The sequence below is a fragment of the Panicum virgatum genome, chromosome 3K (genome assembly GCF_016808335.1).
Source record: "Panicum virgatum strain AP13 chromosome 3K, P.virgatum_v5, whole genome shotgun sequence".
Classification (NCBI taxonomy): Eukaryota; Viridiplantae; Streptophyta; class Magnoliopsida; order Poales; family Poaceae; genus Panicum; species Panicum virgatum.
The window spans coordinates 23,542,732-23,561,445 of NC_053138.1; the positions used below are offsets into that span (position 1 = coordinate 23,542,732).

The window sequence follows — 18,714 nt, forward strand, 5'->3', positions numbered from 1 at the left end:
TGAATGAACTCTCGTGTTGTAGCACCAACCCAGTTTGTCTTGGTGAGTGTGTATGCGGTGCTTGCTCGATAAATGATTGCCCAGTCATGTCTTTCTTTTAATCGCGTTACATTGCTTTGCATCATCAGCGCCCACGCAATTGTGACCTTATACTTGCCTCTATGTGCTTTTTAAATGCATCGTGTGGTGTTTCCTTAAGTTCGTGTGCTTACATCGTTGCATTTCATCTAGGTACGCTAGATGTGCGACGCGTGGAACTAAAGGATAAAGTTGGAGCCGGGCCAGAAGAGGGTGCACTGGTGGACGCATCTAGAAGATGGACGGATGGATCCCGATGTGCATGATCAAAGGAAACTGCTCGCCAAGCGAGTATCATCTAACCAACACTGACTTAGTGTTACTCCCAGGCAAGACCCGGAGCATAACCCTTAATTTTAGTATTCAATGTTTATTATATAATTATTGTACATTTACGTTTCTAGGAGTTGATTGGAACCGTAGATGCATGATCCCTAGGTTTCCTCAGTTTCTCTACTAGTGTGCAGGTCGTTAGTACTGCCATGCTTAATTAGGACTCGGTAGAAGTCGAGTGATTCCTGTCACTCGTGAGCTATAGGTCCTTGCTACTTATGGCAAAGTGGTTTGAGAATGAATCTGTGAGAAAAGAAGAATGGAGACCGGGCGGAGAGGAAATTGGATTATGGGTATGGAATGTATGGAAAGTGGACCTCCGCCTGTGTCGATTAAGGACCGTACCGTTGTTGGCACATTGATCGAGGATTGAACAGTACTAACCACATGCCGGAAGTAGGAGGTAGTCGAAACCGGTAAGCTAATTACCTTATTTGCAGTGATACTTTGAACTGCGACCTGCTACTCTGGGAGTGGAATGATGCCGGGTGATGGAATGTATGTCGCCTTCGGGTTCTCTGGGAGTTCGCCGTGAGGGGCCCATTCACCCGGGTTTTGGCAGGCGTGGTTCAGACGTCGGGGTAATGATGGGAACAGTTGACATATGTGGTCCGGCGTGGCTGCACGTGTCGTGTGAGTTAGGTCCACCTTGCAAGGTTAAATCGGATCGATTCGCCGTGACTCGCGGTTATGAGAGCCTTGATCTCTCTGTCACATCGTAGTAAACAAATGGAACGAGAATGACAATGTGATGAGATATGTTTGTGTTACTCTTGGAAAAATATAATGTGATACACCATGTTTGCTCTAAATGTTTATGCAAACCTAGTTGATATTTGTACATTAAATTTGAGCTAAAATATTGAAAGTAAGGATCCACTATTAGTCGCTTTTCAGCAAAACAAACTCCAGAGCCAAAAAGTCTTGCATGTCTAGATAATGGGCTAAGTATACCCTTAGTCGGGTAATCCTTGCTGAGTATTAGTATACTCAGGGTTTGTTGTTACCCTGTTTTCAGGTGTTTTATTGTTGGTGGAAGCTGACCAGGATTCACATCGGTGGGCTCGATGTGACATCCTCCCGACTTCGTAGATCTCGTGGTTTTCAAACTGAACTTCCTTTTTAAATTTCCGCTACACTTTTAACTCTGATAACTTTTATTTAAACTTAATTGTAATACTTTGCTTTGTAAACTTAATTTTGAGAACTTTAGTCTGCTTGTAATCATCTGTGCTCGTCTTCGTGCGAGACTTCCAGTGTTTTATATCCTTAACCCAACAGGCTGCCGGATTACACCGTTTTAAGTGCGTGTTTACTTGATTAACGCTTAAGATGATAGTTAGCGCACTTAAACCGGTTTAATTTGGGCGGTTCTGTTACATCTTGTCTTTAAGCTTGTGCTTCTGAGTGACCATTCGTCACCTTCGGCTACCCGATGGTGAGATCTTTCATTTGTCGCAGGTCTTGTCTTTAAACTTGTGCTTCTGAGTGACCTTTCGTCACCTTCGGCAACCCGAAGGTGAGCTCCTTGTCTTGAGCGATCTCGTTAGCGACCGTCGCCCTTCGGGTATGCTCGCCTTCCTTCGTTGGAGCCCTGCAAACGAGTTAGGGAGCATTTCCGAGAGTGGGAGCCTATTCGAAAATCCAATCCCCAACACTAATAAACATAATTAGGCCATAATTAGATACTAAATTGCTACAGTAACCATGCGCTAATGATGAATCAATTAGGCTCATTAAATTTGTCTCGTAGTTTACAGACAAGTTATATAATTAATTTTGTAATTAATATATATTTAGTACTTTAAATGTGAAAAGATTTCATTTCAAAAATTTTACACCCCACAATTAAACGAGGCCTTCCTTCCTTTCCAAAATGACCTATAGTTTAGGCCTTATTTAGTTGCAAAATTCAAAATTCCAAAACTATCACATCGAATGAGAATCTTACATACATGGAGTATTAAATGTAGACAAAATAAAAAACTAATTGCATTTTTTGTTTGTAAAATACGAGACGAATCTAATAAGTCTAATTAGACCATAATTAGACACTAAATTGCTACAGTAACCATGTGCTGATGATGAATTAATTAGTCTTAAAAAATTCGTCTCGTAGTTTACAGACGAGTTCTGTAATTAGTTTTATAATTAGTCTATATTTAATACTTCAAATGTAAAAATATTCTATTTCAAAATCTTTACGGCCACAACTAGATGCAAAAAAATTTGGGTATAAAGCACTATAGCACTTTCGTTTGTATTTGGTAATTATTGTCCCATCAAGGATTAATTAGGCTCAAAATATTCTTCTCACAAATTATAGATAAACTGTGTAATTAGCTATTTTGTTTAGCTACATTTAATATTTCATGCATGTGTTGAAAAATTCGATGTGATGGAAAATCTTGTAAAATTTTAGAATTTTGAAAGTACTAAACAAGCCTTAGAATCGAGGGAGTACAGTCTAGTACAGTGCAAGAAGGAAAGTGAATAGCAAGCGGGCTTGGGTGGAAAATTCTTTTCCTGGCACAGGACATTTTGACATCTCTGGCACAGATGGAAGATTTTTGCTTGGTTAGCTGTGAGTGGTCGGCTGAAAACAAGAGATGCTTTGGGTGAAATAGTGCAATGACGAGGGAACTCTACAAAATGTACTAGTCTTCATACTTCAAGGGCCACATGCAGTACTACTGTACAAGTATGGACTGAATTGAACTTTGGCTTATCAGGGCTCACTCGGACAAACTTGACGGCTCTGCTATCCCAAGAACAAAGACCAAGCGACAGGAAGGCAGAACTCCCAACAGAAATAGTTGCAGTGGCTTGAAATTAATATTTGGTTAGCAACAGAACTCGGAAAACCTTTAGGGATGTCACCATTCGAGTTTCAGTAATAATCAAGGACAACTGTAGGCAAACCTTGAAGGCATGAAAACATAAAGAGTCTAGAATGTATGCAATCGGGGCTTGGAAACGAATAATGGTTGGAGGGAGACGCCGCTAATTCGATCAATAGTGTCGCGTCGAAGAAGAAAATTGATTTGGCTCCACTGACTCTGTTGCCTCGATTGTTTGTACTAGCATTGCTCATTTAGCTCTTCTTCTTTGTTGTTGTATTTACCTTCTCTTTTTCACTTCTTAATCTTGCTTTTCCTGTCCTCCCAAGTTCTTATCTTGTCTCTTGTTTATGCATTTTTGCAGCACTTTCATCCATCAATAAAATTTAGGTAGGGATCCTCCCATTCATTTCTTCCTCCTAAAAAAACTATGAAAAGGGCGAAACAATCTTGTCAGGCTTTGAAGACGCTCTCAAAGATTCAACTCAGTGAAGCTCTCCAATGGAGTTTCTCATGTATCGCTCGTGCTCTAGACTATAACCACATCTGAAACGTCTTTGTTAGGTTGGATCGATAACATGATACAAAAAACATGCTTTCTAAAACTCATAACCGTAAAATTTATCAAAGCCACTGCATGTTTTTTTTCATAGAACCTATAATAATGTAAATTCCAAATACAAAGAAAAAATGTAAATTTCCTGAATCATCGTAATAGCGAAATAAAAAACTATTGAAATAACTCTTCTTTCAATACTATTGAAACTACCGTTGCCATTCACATTTTTTTAATATAGCACGAATGATATTCAAAATCTTCATTGTGAATCAATGAACCAAACATATCTACGCCACCATAAGTGTCCTACCATCGTGTGGCTAGTTGCATTTTTTATGAGTTTTCACAGTGATTTGCACGCTACTTTCTCTATTTCAAATTATAGGTCACTTTAGTTTTTCTAATTCATAATATTTACTATGTATTTAGATATAACGTATGTCTTGGTGTATAGTAAAAACTATGGATCTAGAAGAGTGAAAACGATCTGCAGGAGAGAGTATGTTCATGGACATACATAAAATATATGTGTGTGCTTGGCATCCATATCTAACCAAAGACATTGTTTGGATAAATCTCGAATTCAGTTTTGCAGATGTCGTATTAGGATGTTATTTATCATTCATGATATCCTTTCTGTAATTAAGCAACAATTGATTCACATTTCAAGGAGGGTCTTGATGAATTCAGATCCTCTATGGCGCTTGTCCCTGCAAATTCTCCGGCGGGCAGGGGCCCCAGAGCAAAAGTGCAAAAACACATCTTCCTCGTCCAGCCCCCTCGGGATCATGGAAATAGCGAAACCGGGGCGCTATCTCGAGGCCTTTAAATGCCGGCACAGATGTTGGCCGGAGCAGGACGCCACAAGGCGAACCACCAACTGCTTCCCTCCGCGCCGCCGCCTATAACGACCACTTCACGTGCCCTATCTTTCTCCGCCTGTGTTCACGGCTCCCATCCCATCCCTCTCGAGAGTCTAGGCCCATCCCCCGAAGCCGGTGACGCAGGAGGAAACGAGTCGACATGGAGGCCAAGAAGAAGTCGACCCCCTCCGCCGCCGCCACCGCCGGAGCCGGAGCCGGAGCCGCGGCGCCGCCGCCCAGCGGATACTTCAGCTTCGTCTTCTCCTCGTCGCCTGCGGTACCGTATCTCTGTCATCACGCGGTCACGCCGTCTTTCGGACCCATTTGATGTTAGTTTTAAGGATTGTTTCGATGTCGCCGTTCGTGGTGATTGGTGATCGAACTGGTGGTGCGATTTGATAAATCTGTTATTTTGACAGTTTTTCCGCGTATAAATTTTAATTTTTATGATGGAGGAGTTGTAGGGTCAGGCAAAATCTTATTTGGGTATGCGGTTTTACATTGTTGTTCTTGTTTTGCCTTCTAGGGGAACGCAAAAGACGCAAAGCAGACCGACTTGTATGCGATGCTGAACAAGCAGAGTTCCAGAGGCCAGAATGGCAGTGGCATCACAGGTGGTTCTTGGCACTCCTGTCAATTTGATATATATTGCTACTCGATTTAGTTTCAGTTCATCTTAGCTTTCAAATGATCTTGGGCATTGATGTAACTGTGGAAGTTTAATTCGTGCTCCAGATAGCAAATCTAATGGCCGCAATATGTACAAGGATGGAAAGCATGTCTATCCAAATGAGTCATCAGAATCTCCTTATTTTGGCTCATCCGTGCATTACGGTGGTCGGGAGTTCTACAGTAGCTCTGCACAGAAGCAACCTGCCAATGAACCCCCCAAAAATGTACGTAGTTGTTTTTTATATATAATTATGGGTACCTTAGATCAGTTATGCTTAATGTTTATTTTACATGTTGAATCCAGTACAAAGAGGACAATCCAGATGGCTCTGCTACTAGAGGTGATTGGTGGCAAGGTAAGGCATCTTTGCGCGCTAATAATTTGTACATTATCTTGAGTAGATGAATGTGTATCCACTGACTAGATTGCACTTTCAGGTTCACTTTATTACTGAATAATCTCCTGTGGACTCTCCTTTTGTGAGCGAGGTACACCCAGAAGCACACTAAATATTTTTCCAGAACAGCCTTTTTTTTTTGAAGTAAAAGAACAGGCTTTCCATCACTTAGTCTTGAGCTTAGACTATATGCTTCGAACTCAACAATTGTTTATGAATTGTCTGAAAACGATAGATTGTTAGTCTTTAACATCAAGTTGAACCTGATTGAGACATGCAAGATGTGATGTGTGGCAACTATGTTTCATTCAGTCTTTTCTTTGGGGTCACTAGGGATGCTGCCTTTTTTTCATCTATTCAGTGTTGGTATCCTTTACAAGTCTTAATAACTTCAAAGCATATCTTTCTTTTATGTTTGTGTCGCTATTCCAGTTTGATTACAAAAAAGAATAATCACCAAAGTCTGTACAAGAATTACCTGTTAGTTGTCGAATCCTACATATGATTGCATAATAGTGGGGGCTGACAATGATACTGTTAGCTGTCACGAAGCATAAACTTAATTAACTAGAACTAAAACAGATTACATCACCACTAATCTTTTCTCTAAGCCTCGTATACCATCATGATAGGTCGCAATTTATAAGGAGTATTGCTCCTGTAGAGAGTGTTATCAAATAATTAGATGCTTGGAAGTGTTTCTATCTATCCAAAATTAGGGAGTACTTTCCTAAGAAGTCCATAATTGGCATAATGTGATGTTTTTGCATTTTTACCTCATTCTTACACCTGCGACATAGGCTACTCCCCAAGAATTTCAAAGGTTTCATGAACTTGCATAGTTTGTCAGATGCTTCATTTTAAAACATAGAAAAACCATATGTATTAATGATACTTGTAAGGTATCTAAAAATTACATATATTTTTTTGAAACGTGTATATATATATATATATATATATATATATATATATATATATATATATATATATATATAAGGCTGATAGTGACACATAGGAGCTTAAGCTATTCAGAACAGCGAACTATATGGTAACCAGTACTAGCTATGATCACTAGAAACCTGCTACACTTATTCATACCATATTCCCCTTTTTTCTTTCAGGAATAAAAGGAGTAGCGCTTGTTGTAGTGTTGGAACTGTTGATACTGAGCCGTCAGGCATCGAAACACCATAGCTGGGAGTTGGCGTCGGGACTACGCCCGTCCTGTCGGTGGAGGCAGTATTTAGATGCATCATCTCACCTGGACTATGGGTGTAGGCCGCGTCTTTTTTTTTCTGTTGGTCCCTTTGTGTTTTCTTGTGGTTTAGGTCCCGTTCTGAACTAATGGACTGGTAGGTCAGCAGGGAGTATCTTCATAAGCAGCTGCCAAAAAGTCGCAGCTCGCAGGATCACCTGCTGCTTGTACCGTGTGTTCCTGCTATGTGTTTCTAAATGATTTGGATTGTACACACACCTGTTCCTACTAAACTCTCTCTCTCTCTCTCTCCAAGTTGACCAGGGTTTTCTCCTGCAATTTCATCTCATGGGGGGGGATTGGGGAGGTGAGTTTGTGGGCTGCATAGTGCATACTTTCTCGTGGGCCGCGGCTGAAGGCACTGACTAACGCGGTTTTTTCTTTTTTATATTTTTTAAAAATAAAAATTTCAAAAATATATGTCCATTTTGAAATATTTCAAAAATACCCCCCGGTCGCCCCCCATAGGGCGACAGGCCTTAAGTGTAATTTTTTTTTCAAATTCGCAATGAGGTCCCTGGAAGAAAAAAAAGGCCTGTCGCCCCCCCCCCCCCCCCCACGGGCGACAGGGGTCTGTCGCCCCCGCCTCGGGCGACCGCTGGGCCCAGCGCGCGCCCCGGCCCACGGGCGCGGCAGGGCGGCCTGTCGCCCCCCCGGTGGGCGACAGGGGGGGCCTGTCGCCCCCCCCTCGGGCGACCGGGGTATCCCCCCTATAAAAGCTCCAACCCTCCCCTTCCCTCCTCATTTGAGCCCGAAAATTTCACCAAAAATCCAAAAAAAAAGAGAGGAGTGAGGAGAAGGAAAGCGGCGAAGCCCTGCCGGATTCAGCACTTGTGATCTGCAGGTTAGTACATTTAATTTATATATTGTTATATTTAAGTACTACGTATTTAAATATGAGTAATTTAAGTAGGGTGAGTAATTTAATTTAATTAGTGCTATAGTAGAACCATTTAAGTAGGAGTTCAATGATACTTTAGTTTGTAGTTACGTAGTAGTAAATTAGTTTAGAAAATTAGTTCTACGCATTTATTATTACAATTGCAGTACTATTAGAGACGTGTTTATAAATTAATTATGATTTAGAATAGAATTTGGCATATGCAGTATAGAATTTGAGTGTCATCACGTAGTTATGAATACTTATACGTTGTAGTTGAATTCCATACTTAGTTTTTACGGATTATTGAATAAGTTAGTGAAGTAAAGAGTATAACTCGATAAGTATTATGTGATATACAGATATGTCGAGCAAGATGCAGTTTCAAGTATTTTATGGTGAATACAATGTTATGTATGGGCCAAATGGAGTAGATCTTTCTGCCTTTAAGCGCACATCTAGCGGCATAGATAAACCTCTGGAAAGGAGTTTTGGTTCCATATATAAGTGGCTGCAGCGTGGGTTCCATGTTGATCCGTTGACACATGTGATCACTGTCCAGTCTCTTGTTAATTGGGAGGTAGAAAGTGAATTATGGGAATTGATGATGATACACAGCACTGATGACTGGCAAAAGTACATGCAAGCAGCTCTAGAGCGTGGGTGGCCTCTGGCCATTCTTGTTCAAATCCGGGAGAAGACAGAAAATGAAATCCAACATTGTGCAGATCAAGGAACTCCGAGTATTCGAAGAGAGACCAATTATGTTGAGCAAGATGAGTCAGAGAACCAAAACATGGGACCACAGGGCCTTGCTGATGAGGGAGAGAGGATACATAGCATTGTGGACGAGATGGAGGCAGAAGATCAAACCGCAATGGAGATGGAAGAATATGAGGGCTCATCTGATGACGAGCAGTACTCATTGCCAAAAGAGTGGAAGGAGCATGGTTTTGGCAGTCATGTCGCAGAAGATGTACGAAATCAGGAGTGAGAGTACAGAGGGAATGAAGTAGTGCAAGGTGCAACATATCCAAACATTGAAGCCGTAAAAGATGCTGTGAGACTATGGGCAATATCATTGAAACGAGAATTCAGAGTCGTAAAGTCTGGCAGTAAAGAATATGAGGTGAAGTGTGTGAATGATGGATGTCCATGGCGAGTACATGCATTCAAGGGAAAATGGAAGTCCAACTGGAAATGTTCCATTGTCACAGAGCACACTTGTTTGCTGTCAGAAGTTCTTCCCTCGCATCGCAATATATCATGCGACTTTGTTGCAAAGCAAATGTATGGGTTTATTATAGACAACCTTAATTATGAGCCAAAAATGATTGTTTGACACATTGAGCAGACTTACCAGTACACCATCAGTTATTTGAAGGCATAGAGGGCTAAACAAAGGGTGTTGGAGATGCGGTTCGGCACATACGAGGCTTCATATGATAACCTACCTCGTATGTTATCCCAGGTTGCTGCTAGAAATCCTGGAAGCTTTTATGACACATACCTCGTACCAGCCGTGACTAGGGGACAAAAAATTATGCAACGAGCCTTCTTTTGCATAGGTGCTTGTGTTAGAGCATTTCAGTTTTGTCTTCCGGTGATCTGCATTGATGGCACATTTTTGACTGGAAGGTATAAAGGTCAGATACTCACCGCAATCGGTGTAGATTGCAACAACCAAATAGTTCCGCTCGCATTTGCATTTGTTGAGAATGAGAACATAGACAGTTGGTATTGGTTCCTTGAACGAGTGAAGATTCATGTTGTTGCTGCACGCCTAGATGTGTGCCTTATTAGTGATAGGCATGCAGGTATCCTGCAATCAATACTGAAATTGCAACGTGGAACTGCGACAACGCCTCCATTGTGGCCCGATGTCCAAAACAGATGGTGCATTAGGCATATGGGTGCAAACTTCTATGAGCACTTCAAGAACAAGGATCTTAAGAACCTGTTTAAGAGGTTGTGCACCCAAAATCAACAGAGAAAATTCAATGCATTATGGCAGATGCTTGATCAGTTGACTGCAGAGCTAGTGAAGGCAAGGGCATCAGGAGCAGGCACGAGTCAGGCTACAGAGGCTAGGGATTCAATTGAGAAGCCATTTTCACACTGGATTCGAGGTGCACCTAAGGAGAAATGGTCATTCCTTTATGATACCAACGGAATACGGTATGGTATTCAGACAATGAACCATGCAGAGTGTTTCAATATGTTACAATTCAAATGTTCCATTGACAGTTGAAACCATTAATCTTAATTGTTTATGCAGCCTGCCCTGTTGGCTGCGGATGCAGACGAGTACAGTGTGACCAGATCGCTGGAGGCGTACTTACTTTGGTTGTTTGGTTACATCATGTTCAACAACACTCATGGCAACTCGGTCGATAGGATTCTCCTTCCGTATGCACGGGAGATTGCGGATGGGGACGAGGACGTACCGCCCTACAACTGGGGTGAGGCGGTACTTGCAGCCACTTACCGTGGACTCTGCGACGGCTGCATGAAGACACATGGGAACGCTATCTTGGCAGGGTGCCCACTACTGCTACAGCTTTGGTCGTACGAGAGGCTAGCCGTTGGTCGGCCCCTGGTCAGCCACGAGCCTTACCACGGGGGCATGTACGGCGAAGAGGAGGACGAGAGGCCCACTATGGGAACTATCTGGATCTGGCATCAGGTGCGTTCTTATACATCTAATTTTGTTATTCATTGTTACATGATGCATTAGCGCACTTTTAATGTTACTTATTCCGAATGCAGAGGTCATGGGCGCATGCGCAGGTTAGACGCGCATATCCTGAGTTTATTTCAGAGCTCGACATGCAGATGCCCGAGGATGTTGTCTGGGAGCCTTACAGCCCAGAGGCTGTGGCTACCCGTGCACCAGCAGGCCTGTCTTCGCACTGCTCCGCGAATGCGAGCCTGTGGCTTACTTCCGTCGTCCTGGTTTATGACATCGCGGTTGAGGCATATTGCCCCTGGAGAGTCAGGAGACAGTTTGGGCAGCGCCAGGAGTTTCCGGTGCCCACCGCGTTGGAGCGTGTCAGTCGCCAGGACCACAGGTAATTATGAATGAACTTGGCTCATACATTCGTGTCGAATCTAACGATTCTTTGTGGTCCACTTTGTAGGTTGTCAATGAGTGGCTTGTCGTGCTCTAATGATTGGATCACCAAGATCCAGCCGTGGGTGGACCAATGGGAACAGGCAGACGAGCACTTGGTCCATCCAACAGGACCACACACAGACAGCTCCTTTAGGGCTTACCTCACCTGGTACTTACCCCGGACTCGGGCTCGTCTGGTTTTTGTTGACACTCACCCGCAGCCACACCAGACGAGGCCTCAGGATGGCTATGGCCGGCACCACGTGGAGGCACTAGCTGGCGCGGTGAGTCTCTTGATCATATTTGTATATATATATAAATATATGATCATATTCATAAGATAATTCATGTGTTTGTAACTGTACCTTTACTGAATTGATGCAGCTTCGCCTTTGCAACATGATGGAGACGGACTGCTCGACTTACTTGACGAGGGTACGTGCCGGATCCCCAATGACCCAGTTTGAGCAGACAGAGGCATGGTCGAGGCAGCGTAATCAGTTGCATCAGGTAGTGCACAACTTCGGAAGCCGTGTGCAGTACGAAGACAGCCACGGGTCGTCTCAGGCCTTGTCGTCGTTCCCGTGTCCGTCGACCATGCACGGGCCGACGTCGCAGTTCTTCCCAAGTGCAGGTAACGTACATATCTCTTTAAAATTACATCTAGTGTTCCTACATATTTACTAATATCATATACAGGATACGATCCAGCTACTGCGTTCGGCCATACTGGAATGTTTAGAGGGACAACACCAGTTGGCGGACCGTATCCAGGGATGGTACGGGGGCCACAGATACCGGCCTACACAGGTTAGTTTATGTTTCGTATTTCGGTTTCTACATGTCATGACAAAATATACGAGCATACGCCAACATCCACATTTTTTTGCGTAGGATTCTACCCCCATGCGGGCGCCGGACCTTCTTCTTCCTCCTTTCGACCAGATAACGAGACCTTCACCTTAGACGACTTCGACAGGTTGAGTCCAGAAGAGCCTGCCGTGCAAGGTGACCCCGATGTCTTGGGGTATTCACAGCTAGGAGGAGCACCACTTGGGATCTCTCAGCAGCAGACACCGCAGCCCCTTGCGCGTCCTGAGCGACAGGTGAGGTCTCCGGATGTTCTCACCTACTCCGAGGTCCATGTCCGTGCCCAGCAGAGGGCTAAGAGGGTCCGACACCCTAGGGGTGGTTAGATGTATCTGATGTTTGTATCTCTGATGTTTATTTATAATGAGATAGCTGTGGACCGCTTATTTGTATCCGATGTTTATGATTGTGGTAGTTTACTTGTCATTTGTTCCTATAGATACTATTGATGTGAACTTATTATGTTTGTGGGTTCCATAATGCTCGTGAAATAAGGAAAGTTTTTGCGATTTTTTCCCGTGATTTAATGAAGGAAAAGTTAGGTGCGGTAGGAGTTAGCGGCCGAGATCCTGCCGGCGATGATGACGACTACACGCTCGAATAGCTCAAAATAGGAACCATAGTCTATCTAGCTGCGAGTACGAGATCACAGGTTGCCACTGTTCAGCACGACGATCACGGGTTTCCCAAATGTGGCATTCTTTGCCCAGACATACGTGACCCAATAGCAGTGCCCTTCCACCATTTCAAAAAGTACGCAATTCGGCAGAGCTTCGCCGTTTTTCTTCTTCTCACCCCTCTGTTTTTTCTTGAATTTTTATGCTCAAATGATAAAGGGAATGGCGGAAAATGGCAGGCTCAAATAACATAGAGGCCCCTGTCGCCCCCCCCCCCCCCCCCCCCCAACGGGCGACAGGACCCTGTCGCCCGAGGGGTGGGCGACAGTCCCCTGTCGCCCGTGGGGGGGGCGACATGGCCTCTTTTTTTCTTCCAGGGACCTCATTGCGAATTTGAAAAAAAAATTACACTTAAGGCATGTCGCCCTATGGGGGGCGACCGGGGGTATTTTTGATTTATTTCAAAACGGACATATATTTTTGAAATTTTTATTTTTAAAAAATATAAAAAAGAAAAAACCGCCTGACTAACCTACATGGGAGTTGGACCGGGATACCTGGGACTGGGCCTGTGCCCGTCGTCCTCTAGTAGAACCATTTTGCCATGCCGCCTTGCCACAGCGCCGTGCTTTGATCCGATGAACATTGAAAGGAAACTCGCTTAGCATACCAAGACTTGCAGAACTGACATGACACCGTGCCAAGCATTACAAACGGAGGGCGGCAAACGGCAACACGAGAAACCGCCCTCGGATGTCTAAAAAACTAGTAGCACGCAACAACAAATCCGACCAGCGGTCACGCCTGTCACGCCGACACGAGGTAAGTATACACAGAGAGGCCTCCGCCGCCGGCGACCTCGTCTGAACCCAGCGTGCGCCCCGGATCTCTTCACAGCTCCGCCGTGACGGCCGCCGGGACGTCGAACACGGCGGTGCTGCCGAGCAGCATGCCCTTGACGACCTCCACGCCGGCGCGGTCGGCAGCCGCGGACGCCGCCGTTCTCCTGGCTCCGGCGGCCCCCTTGGCGTGGTGCGGCCGGCGGTCGACCAGCAGGGCCCTACCGATCTTGGACGGGCTGGACAGCTGCGCCGGCGAGAAGCTCGGCGTGGCGTACGCCGTCGCGTACGGCGTGCCCGAGGCGGGCACCGCCGCGGCCTTGCTGCTGCTGCTGTTCTTGCAGGCGACGTTCCCGTCCGCGCCGCCGGCGGGGAGGTGGTCCGGCAGCTTGCTCAGCTCGTCGACGTTGAGCAGGTCGTCGATCCGTGCGATGATGTTGGAGGCCAGGCTCTCCAGGACCCTCGAGTAGCTCTCGAGGATCGATTTCCCCACGTCCTGAAGAACACGAGACGAAAAACAAAAATGTTCAGTCAGACATCAGCTGAATTAACATTGCTGCAAATTAGCAATGCTCCGGGAATAAAAGATTAAAAGATTTCAAGGGATTCAGAAAGACACGGCGACGAACCTTGTTGTACTGGATCTTGCTCATGTCCAGGCTCGTCTGCGTGAGCCCGGGGAACCTCTGCTTCAGGGATATCAGCAGGCCCTCGGCGCGCTCGGCGAGCAGGCCTCGCTTGTCCGTGTTCATGATCATGTCCTTGACGATGCCCCACGACGACCTGGCGCCGGCGCGGCACGCCGGCTTCGCGGCGCCGCCCCTCCGGCGCCACACGCAGACGGAGGCCTCGACGCGGTTGGCGATCTCCAGCGCCTGGTACTCCGACGACAGGTCCAGGCAGTCGAGGAGGCAGTCCGGGGAGAACTGGTCCGAGGTGATGTACCGGTAGATGGCGTCGCCCAGCGTCGCGCGCCCGTTCTGACACGCCCAGCGTTGATCAGAGAGAAAGGCATCGTGTCAGCACGAAACGAAGGCACGCCAGCAAGAAATTAAAATGTTCAGACATGGCGACATTTCCGAGCTCGATCTGAACCTTCGGCAGGGAGTCGAGGTAGGAGTCGGGCACGTCCATCTCGGCCAAGGCGTTGCTGTTGATGGCCATGGCGGCCTTGAGGATCTGGTTGGCGCAGTCGCGGCGGTGCTCGACCTGCCTCCGCGTGGCCTCGCAGAGGCCGCCGTGGGGCACGCGGGGCACCGGGAGCCACCACTTGTCGTCGCGGCGGTGGAACGTCCTCCGGAACGACGCCGAGCCGTCGCAGTCCGGCGCGCAGATGCCCTGATCCACGTACCAGAATTCGGCGTCCCTGAATCCCTCTAGGATTTCCTGGTAGCAGAGGCATGTCCGTCAGTCAGTCAGGAAATGCACCCTGTTTCTTTTTGTTTTTCCAGAAGAATTGGGAGCCCAAGACCAAGAGGATGTTGAACTCACGAGCAGCATGTTGTCCAGCTTCCGAAGCGCCGGCAGGTTGATGTACAGATCAGACCGTGGCCTGCTTGTCATGATCTGAAAAAGAAATAGCAGCCCACAAGCAGTAATCAATTTACACTGCTCGCGTCATTTTTTTTGTCGTCAGACTTTCAGAGTTTCTTTTTTTTGTGAAAAAAACTGTCTTCAGATGCAGAATTGCTTATGGAAATGTTCAAGTGGCCAGTTACTACATAACTAACCCAGGTATTAATATACAATTAGTGCAGCAAGAAAAGGGAGCATAAACAGGATTAGCAACATTCTGGACACTAGTTCTGGACATTAGCAACTGATATTTAATACACAATTAGATGCAGCTAGGAATGTAGTGCAAGCATTTGAACTGGCAGGTTTGATGAAACACGGAGATGTGACCAACCAAAACGGACATCACATTGATGTGCTCTTTACTCTTGCATTGGGACCTCACAACATCACGCGCTTAACTGCCCCTTTCAATACATTAGGTTTGGTAGTACTACTACTCCTAAACGGCAGCATTGCGGTCCTGTAGAGTTTAAATTCAAATCACCCAAGATTTTGCGATCATTGCACTTGGACAGGACGCAGCAATCTGATCATGGAAATTAAAACGATGCGGTTACTGCTGGGTCTGTAGATCTTACTACCATTACTTAGTTCATGACACCGACTGATTACAGGCAAGATTTTGCCGTTGATGCAGAAGTTAATTTTGAGAGTGTACTTCAATTTAATTAGCACCGCTAAGCTAGTTACCTCCAGCCTAGTCCCGTCCGGGAACGTCTGCCATGTGGGCACGAGCTCGACGATGTGGTCGCTGACGCAGAGCAGCCAGTCCATCTCCCGCCGCCACATGGCCTTCTTCTCCGGCGGCAGCGGCTCCAGCCTCCAGAGCTGCCCGAATATGGTCGCTGTAGCCGCGAAGACGGCAAGAGATAATTAAGATCCCGTCGCGATTCTCGTCCGGGAAAGGGAAAGCAACTGGCCGACCAACCAACCAAAGCGGATGGCACGGGTCACGTACCGCAGAGGTTGGTGATGGCGTTGGAGATGGCGAGCGCGGTGCCGACGCCCTTGCCGCTCCCGGACATGTCCTCGCCCAGCAGCAGCTTCGAGAACCTCTCCTTCATCATCTCCATCTCTGCCAAATTTCGCCGTACGGTCGGTCCAGAATCCAGATTGTTGCACGTCTGAAACGGCAGAGGAGATTCGTTGCGACGTAGTACGTACCTGATGCCCTGCGCCCGTCGGCCGCCGGGTCGTTCTCGCCGCCGGGCGCGGCGGCGGCGGCGGCGGCCGACACGCAGGTCTTGATGATGGCCACCTTGTGCCAGTCGTCGGGCGGGGTGTAGGTGTAGGACACGCTGGAGGCGGCCTCGGAGCTGGCGCTGGAGCTGCTCCCGCGGCGGCCCTCCTCGTCGGCCGAGTCCGCCGTCAGCGCCTCCTCGCTCGCCGCCAGCCCCTCCTCCTCCTCCTGCTCCTCCCCGCCAGCGCCGCCGCCGCCTCTCGCCATCCCCGGTCGACGAGCTAGTGCTTGCTGCTGGCCCTCCTCCCTCGCCGCCGCTGCAAGTGTCTGTCTCGGGAGCGCGAGGGGCCGGGCGGAGGCTCCGGCTAGGATGACAGACACGCCGGTGGCTACGACGACGTGCGGCGGCTGCGCTTGTGGGTTGTGGCGTGCGGCGAGAGGGGAGCGCAGAAAGACTGGAGGCGGACCCTCGTGGTGTTGGCCCGTGGGGCGGATGCGATGAGAGAGAGACGGTGAGCGAGAGCGAGAGGGGAGAGTAAAGGCTTAAAAGAAGCGAAAGGCGGGGGGAGGGACGGAGGAGGAGTGACCGTTGGGTTTTGAGTCGCATTGGTGGGCTGCTGCTTCCCGTCCGTCTGGTCTGGCGCTTCTCCTACCAGGAAGGCGTCTTTCCTTTTGGAGGGCATCGTCGGGAGGTGGCAGCAGGTCAGGACCGCAGGGGGGCTGCGCGGCCAACGGTTTGAGGGAGCGAGGCATGGAGGCTGCAGGGGTTGGTCGGCGCCGGCGTGGCAGCTACGCCGCGCTGGGGGGGATTGCCGTTTGGTAGGTGGCGTGGCGCGTCGTCTCTACGTATGGACTGGCTCTGGCTCTTTACCGTGCGTCTTTGCCGTTGGGCGCTGTCGTTGGCGGCAGCCTGCAGGTGGTGGTCATGTGCAGGCTGTAGTGGTTGCTGGGTTTACAAGCAATGGAAATTCCGAGGCAAAAAGAGTCCGTTTGACGCATGATTCCTCGTTGCAGGTTTGTTTAATGGCGTTGAACGTGATCCAACGGTCAATTCGGGTATCATACCATCATCCGAGGTGACTCGCCCACGGGCCACGGACTTGTTCTCTCGTTTCGACATGCTATACACGCGCGCGCTACCACTTGAGGAAAATTTAAGTGCAGCCGTGCAACTAAAGCAACTGATACACATTTATCAAACTTTGAAAGTGATCGGGTGCTCTAGCCTAAGAGGGGGAGGGGGTGAATTAGGCACTAATAAAAATTTAGACCTATGGCTCCAACTAGTTTGCACAAAGCTTAAACTAAAACAAGCTATCTAGATGTGCAACTAGGTTGTTCTAGTGTAAAACCCCTATCCCAAAAGAGTTTAGCAACCTATAGCCTTTCCTATCAAGAAACTATTCTATGAAAGTAAAGGCATACAAATTACTAGAATGAAATGCGGAAGCTTAAAGAGCGGGATAGGAGATAGCAAACTCTTGACGCGGGTGTTTATCCCGTGGTTCGGTTAGCCACAAAGGCACACCTACATCCACGTTGTTGTAGCACTCACTAAGAGTATTGCTACTCGGCCACCAAGTCTCTTCCGTGAACACAATCACGGTCACCTTGGCCCCGGGTTCCACTAAGGAGCTTCTCCACAAAGGATGGGGGTCTCCACGTCCCCCGCACAAAGGTGTCGTCGCCGCTCCACACCAAGTCGGAGGGTCGATGACGTTGCCGGCGAGCTTCACGCTCCAAGGTGCCGGCGCACCAAGCTCTTGTTTTGGTTCACTAATGAACCACAGCACAAAGGCTCTAAGCCTTGCAAACTCACTCACTAAGAGCTAATCCTTTACACAACACTCTCAAAGTGTGCTAAGGGCTAAGGATATGATCTTGATGCTTTTGTATGGCTTGGAGATGTTCTTGGGTGTGTGTGGGATGTCCAGCAACTCCAGCAATCTTCAAATGGCCGGGGTGAGGCATATATATAGGCCACCAAGTCTTGTAGTCGTTGCTCCAACGGTTAGCTGAAAATCTGCGTACCACCGGAAGAACCGATGCCTCTTGGCAGGGTAGCGTCGGTTCATCCGGTCACTCATAACACGAAGTAGCCGTTGGACTCCTGATGGCTGACGCAGAGACCACCGGTTGAACCGATGCTTTGCACCGATGCCTCACCGGTTCAACCGGTGCTGAAAGAATCTTCTCCTGGACGCTGACGTCATTACACCGGTGGTATGCACCGATGCACCGTCGGTTGAACCGGTGCTGAAGAAACTTCTTCTGGGCACTTGTCATCGTCTCTGGTACAAAGGACGGCCATTGCACCGATGCCCTATTTTAGACCGTCGGTTCAACCGGTGCCTATAGGCTGACTTGGCTTTGATTCCCTTCTGCACCAAAGTATCAAGGCGTCGGTTCTTCCGACTACCATCGGATGCTCCGATGCCCTGGCGTCGGTTCTTCCGGTGCTCCTGAATCGAAGAGCTTTCAGGGCGCTGCCCTGAGACCCGCGAGGGGCGGCTCCCCCTCGACCCCCGTCCGCTAACCGGGTAGCGGAACCCCCGTAGGGGCTGCCCTTCGGGCCTTGCTACGCCTATTTTCTCTTTCTCTTTGTCATCACTTGAACCTAAAAGCCTGAGAATGATC

The 18,714-nt window shown here is 47.5% G+C and overlaps 2 protein-coding genes across 2 annotated transcripts; one reads left to right on the forward strand and one right to left on the reverse strand.

The window, feature by feature from the left end:
• The first annotated feature begins 4,654 nt into the window (after nucleotides 1-4,654).
• Nucleotides 4,655-7,244, forward strand: LOC120698491. Its single transcript, XM_039982119.1, has 6 exons — nucleotides 4,655-4,950; nucleotides 5,200-5,287; nucleotides 5,409-5,569; nucleotides 5,650-5,701; nucleotides 5,784-5,834; nucleotides 6,865-7,244. The coding sequence occupies exons 1-5, from the start codon at nucleotides 4,834-4,836 to the stop codon at nucleotides 5,798-5,800; spliced, it is 435 nt and encodes a 144-aa protein (XP_039838053.1). The 5' UTR covers nucleotides 4,655-4,833; the 3' UTR covers nucleotides 5,801-5,834; nucleotides 6,865-7,244.
• Nucleotides 7,245-13,125: 5,881 nt separating this feature from the next.
• LOC120698492 (rop guanine nucleotide exchange factor 7-like) lies at nucleotides 13,126-16,852 on the reverse strand. The gene is made up of 7 exons (XM_039982120.1): nucleotides 16,062-16,852; nucleotides 15,856-15,972; nucleotides 15,588-15,742; nucleotides 14,811-14,885; nucleotides 14,415-14,705; nucleotides 13,949-14,299; nucleotides 13,126-13,815 (listed from the first exon to the last, which is right to left on the reverse strand). The coding sequence occupies exons 1-7, from the start codon at nucleotides 16,342-16,344 to the stop codon at nucleotides 13,372-13,374; spliced, it is 1,716 nt and encodes a 571-aa protein (XP_039838054.1). The 5' UTR covers nucleotides 16,345-16,852; the 3' UTR covers nucleotides 13,126-13,371.
• Nucleotides 16,853-18,714: the final 1,862 nt, after the last annotated feature.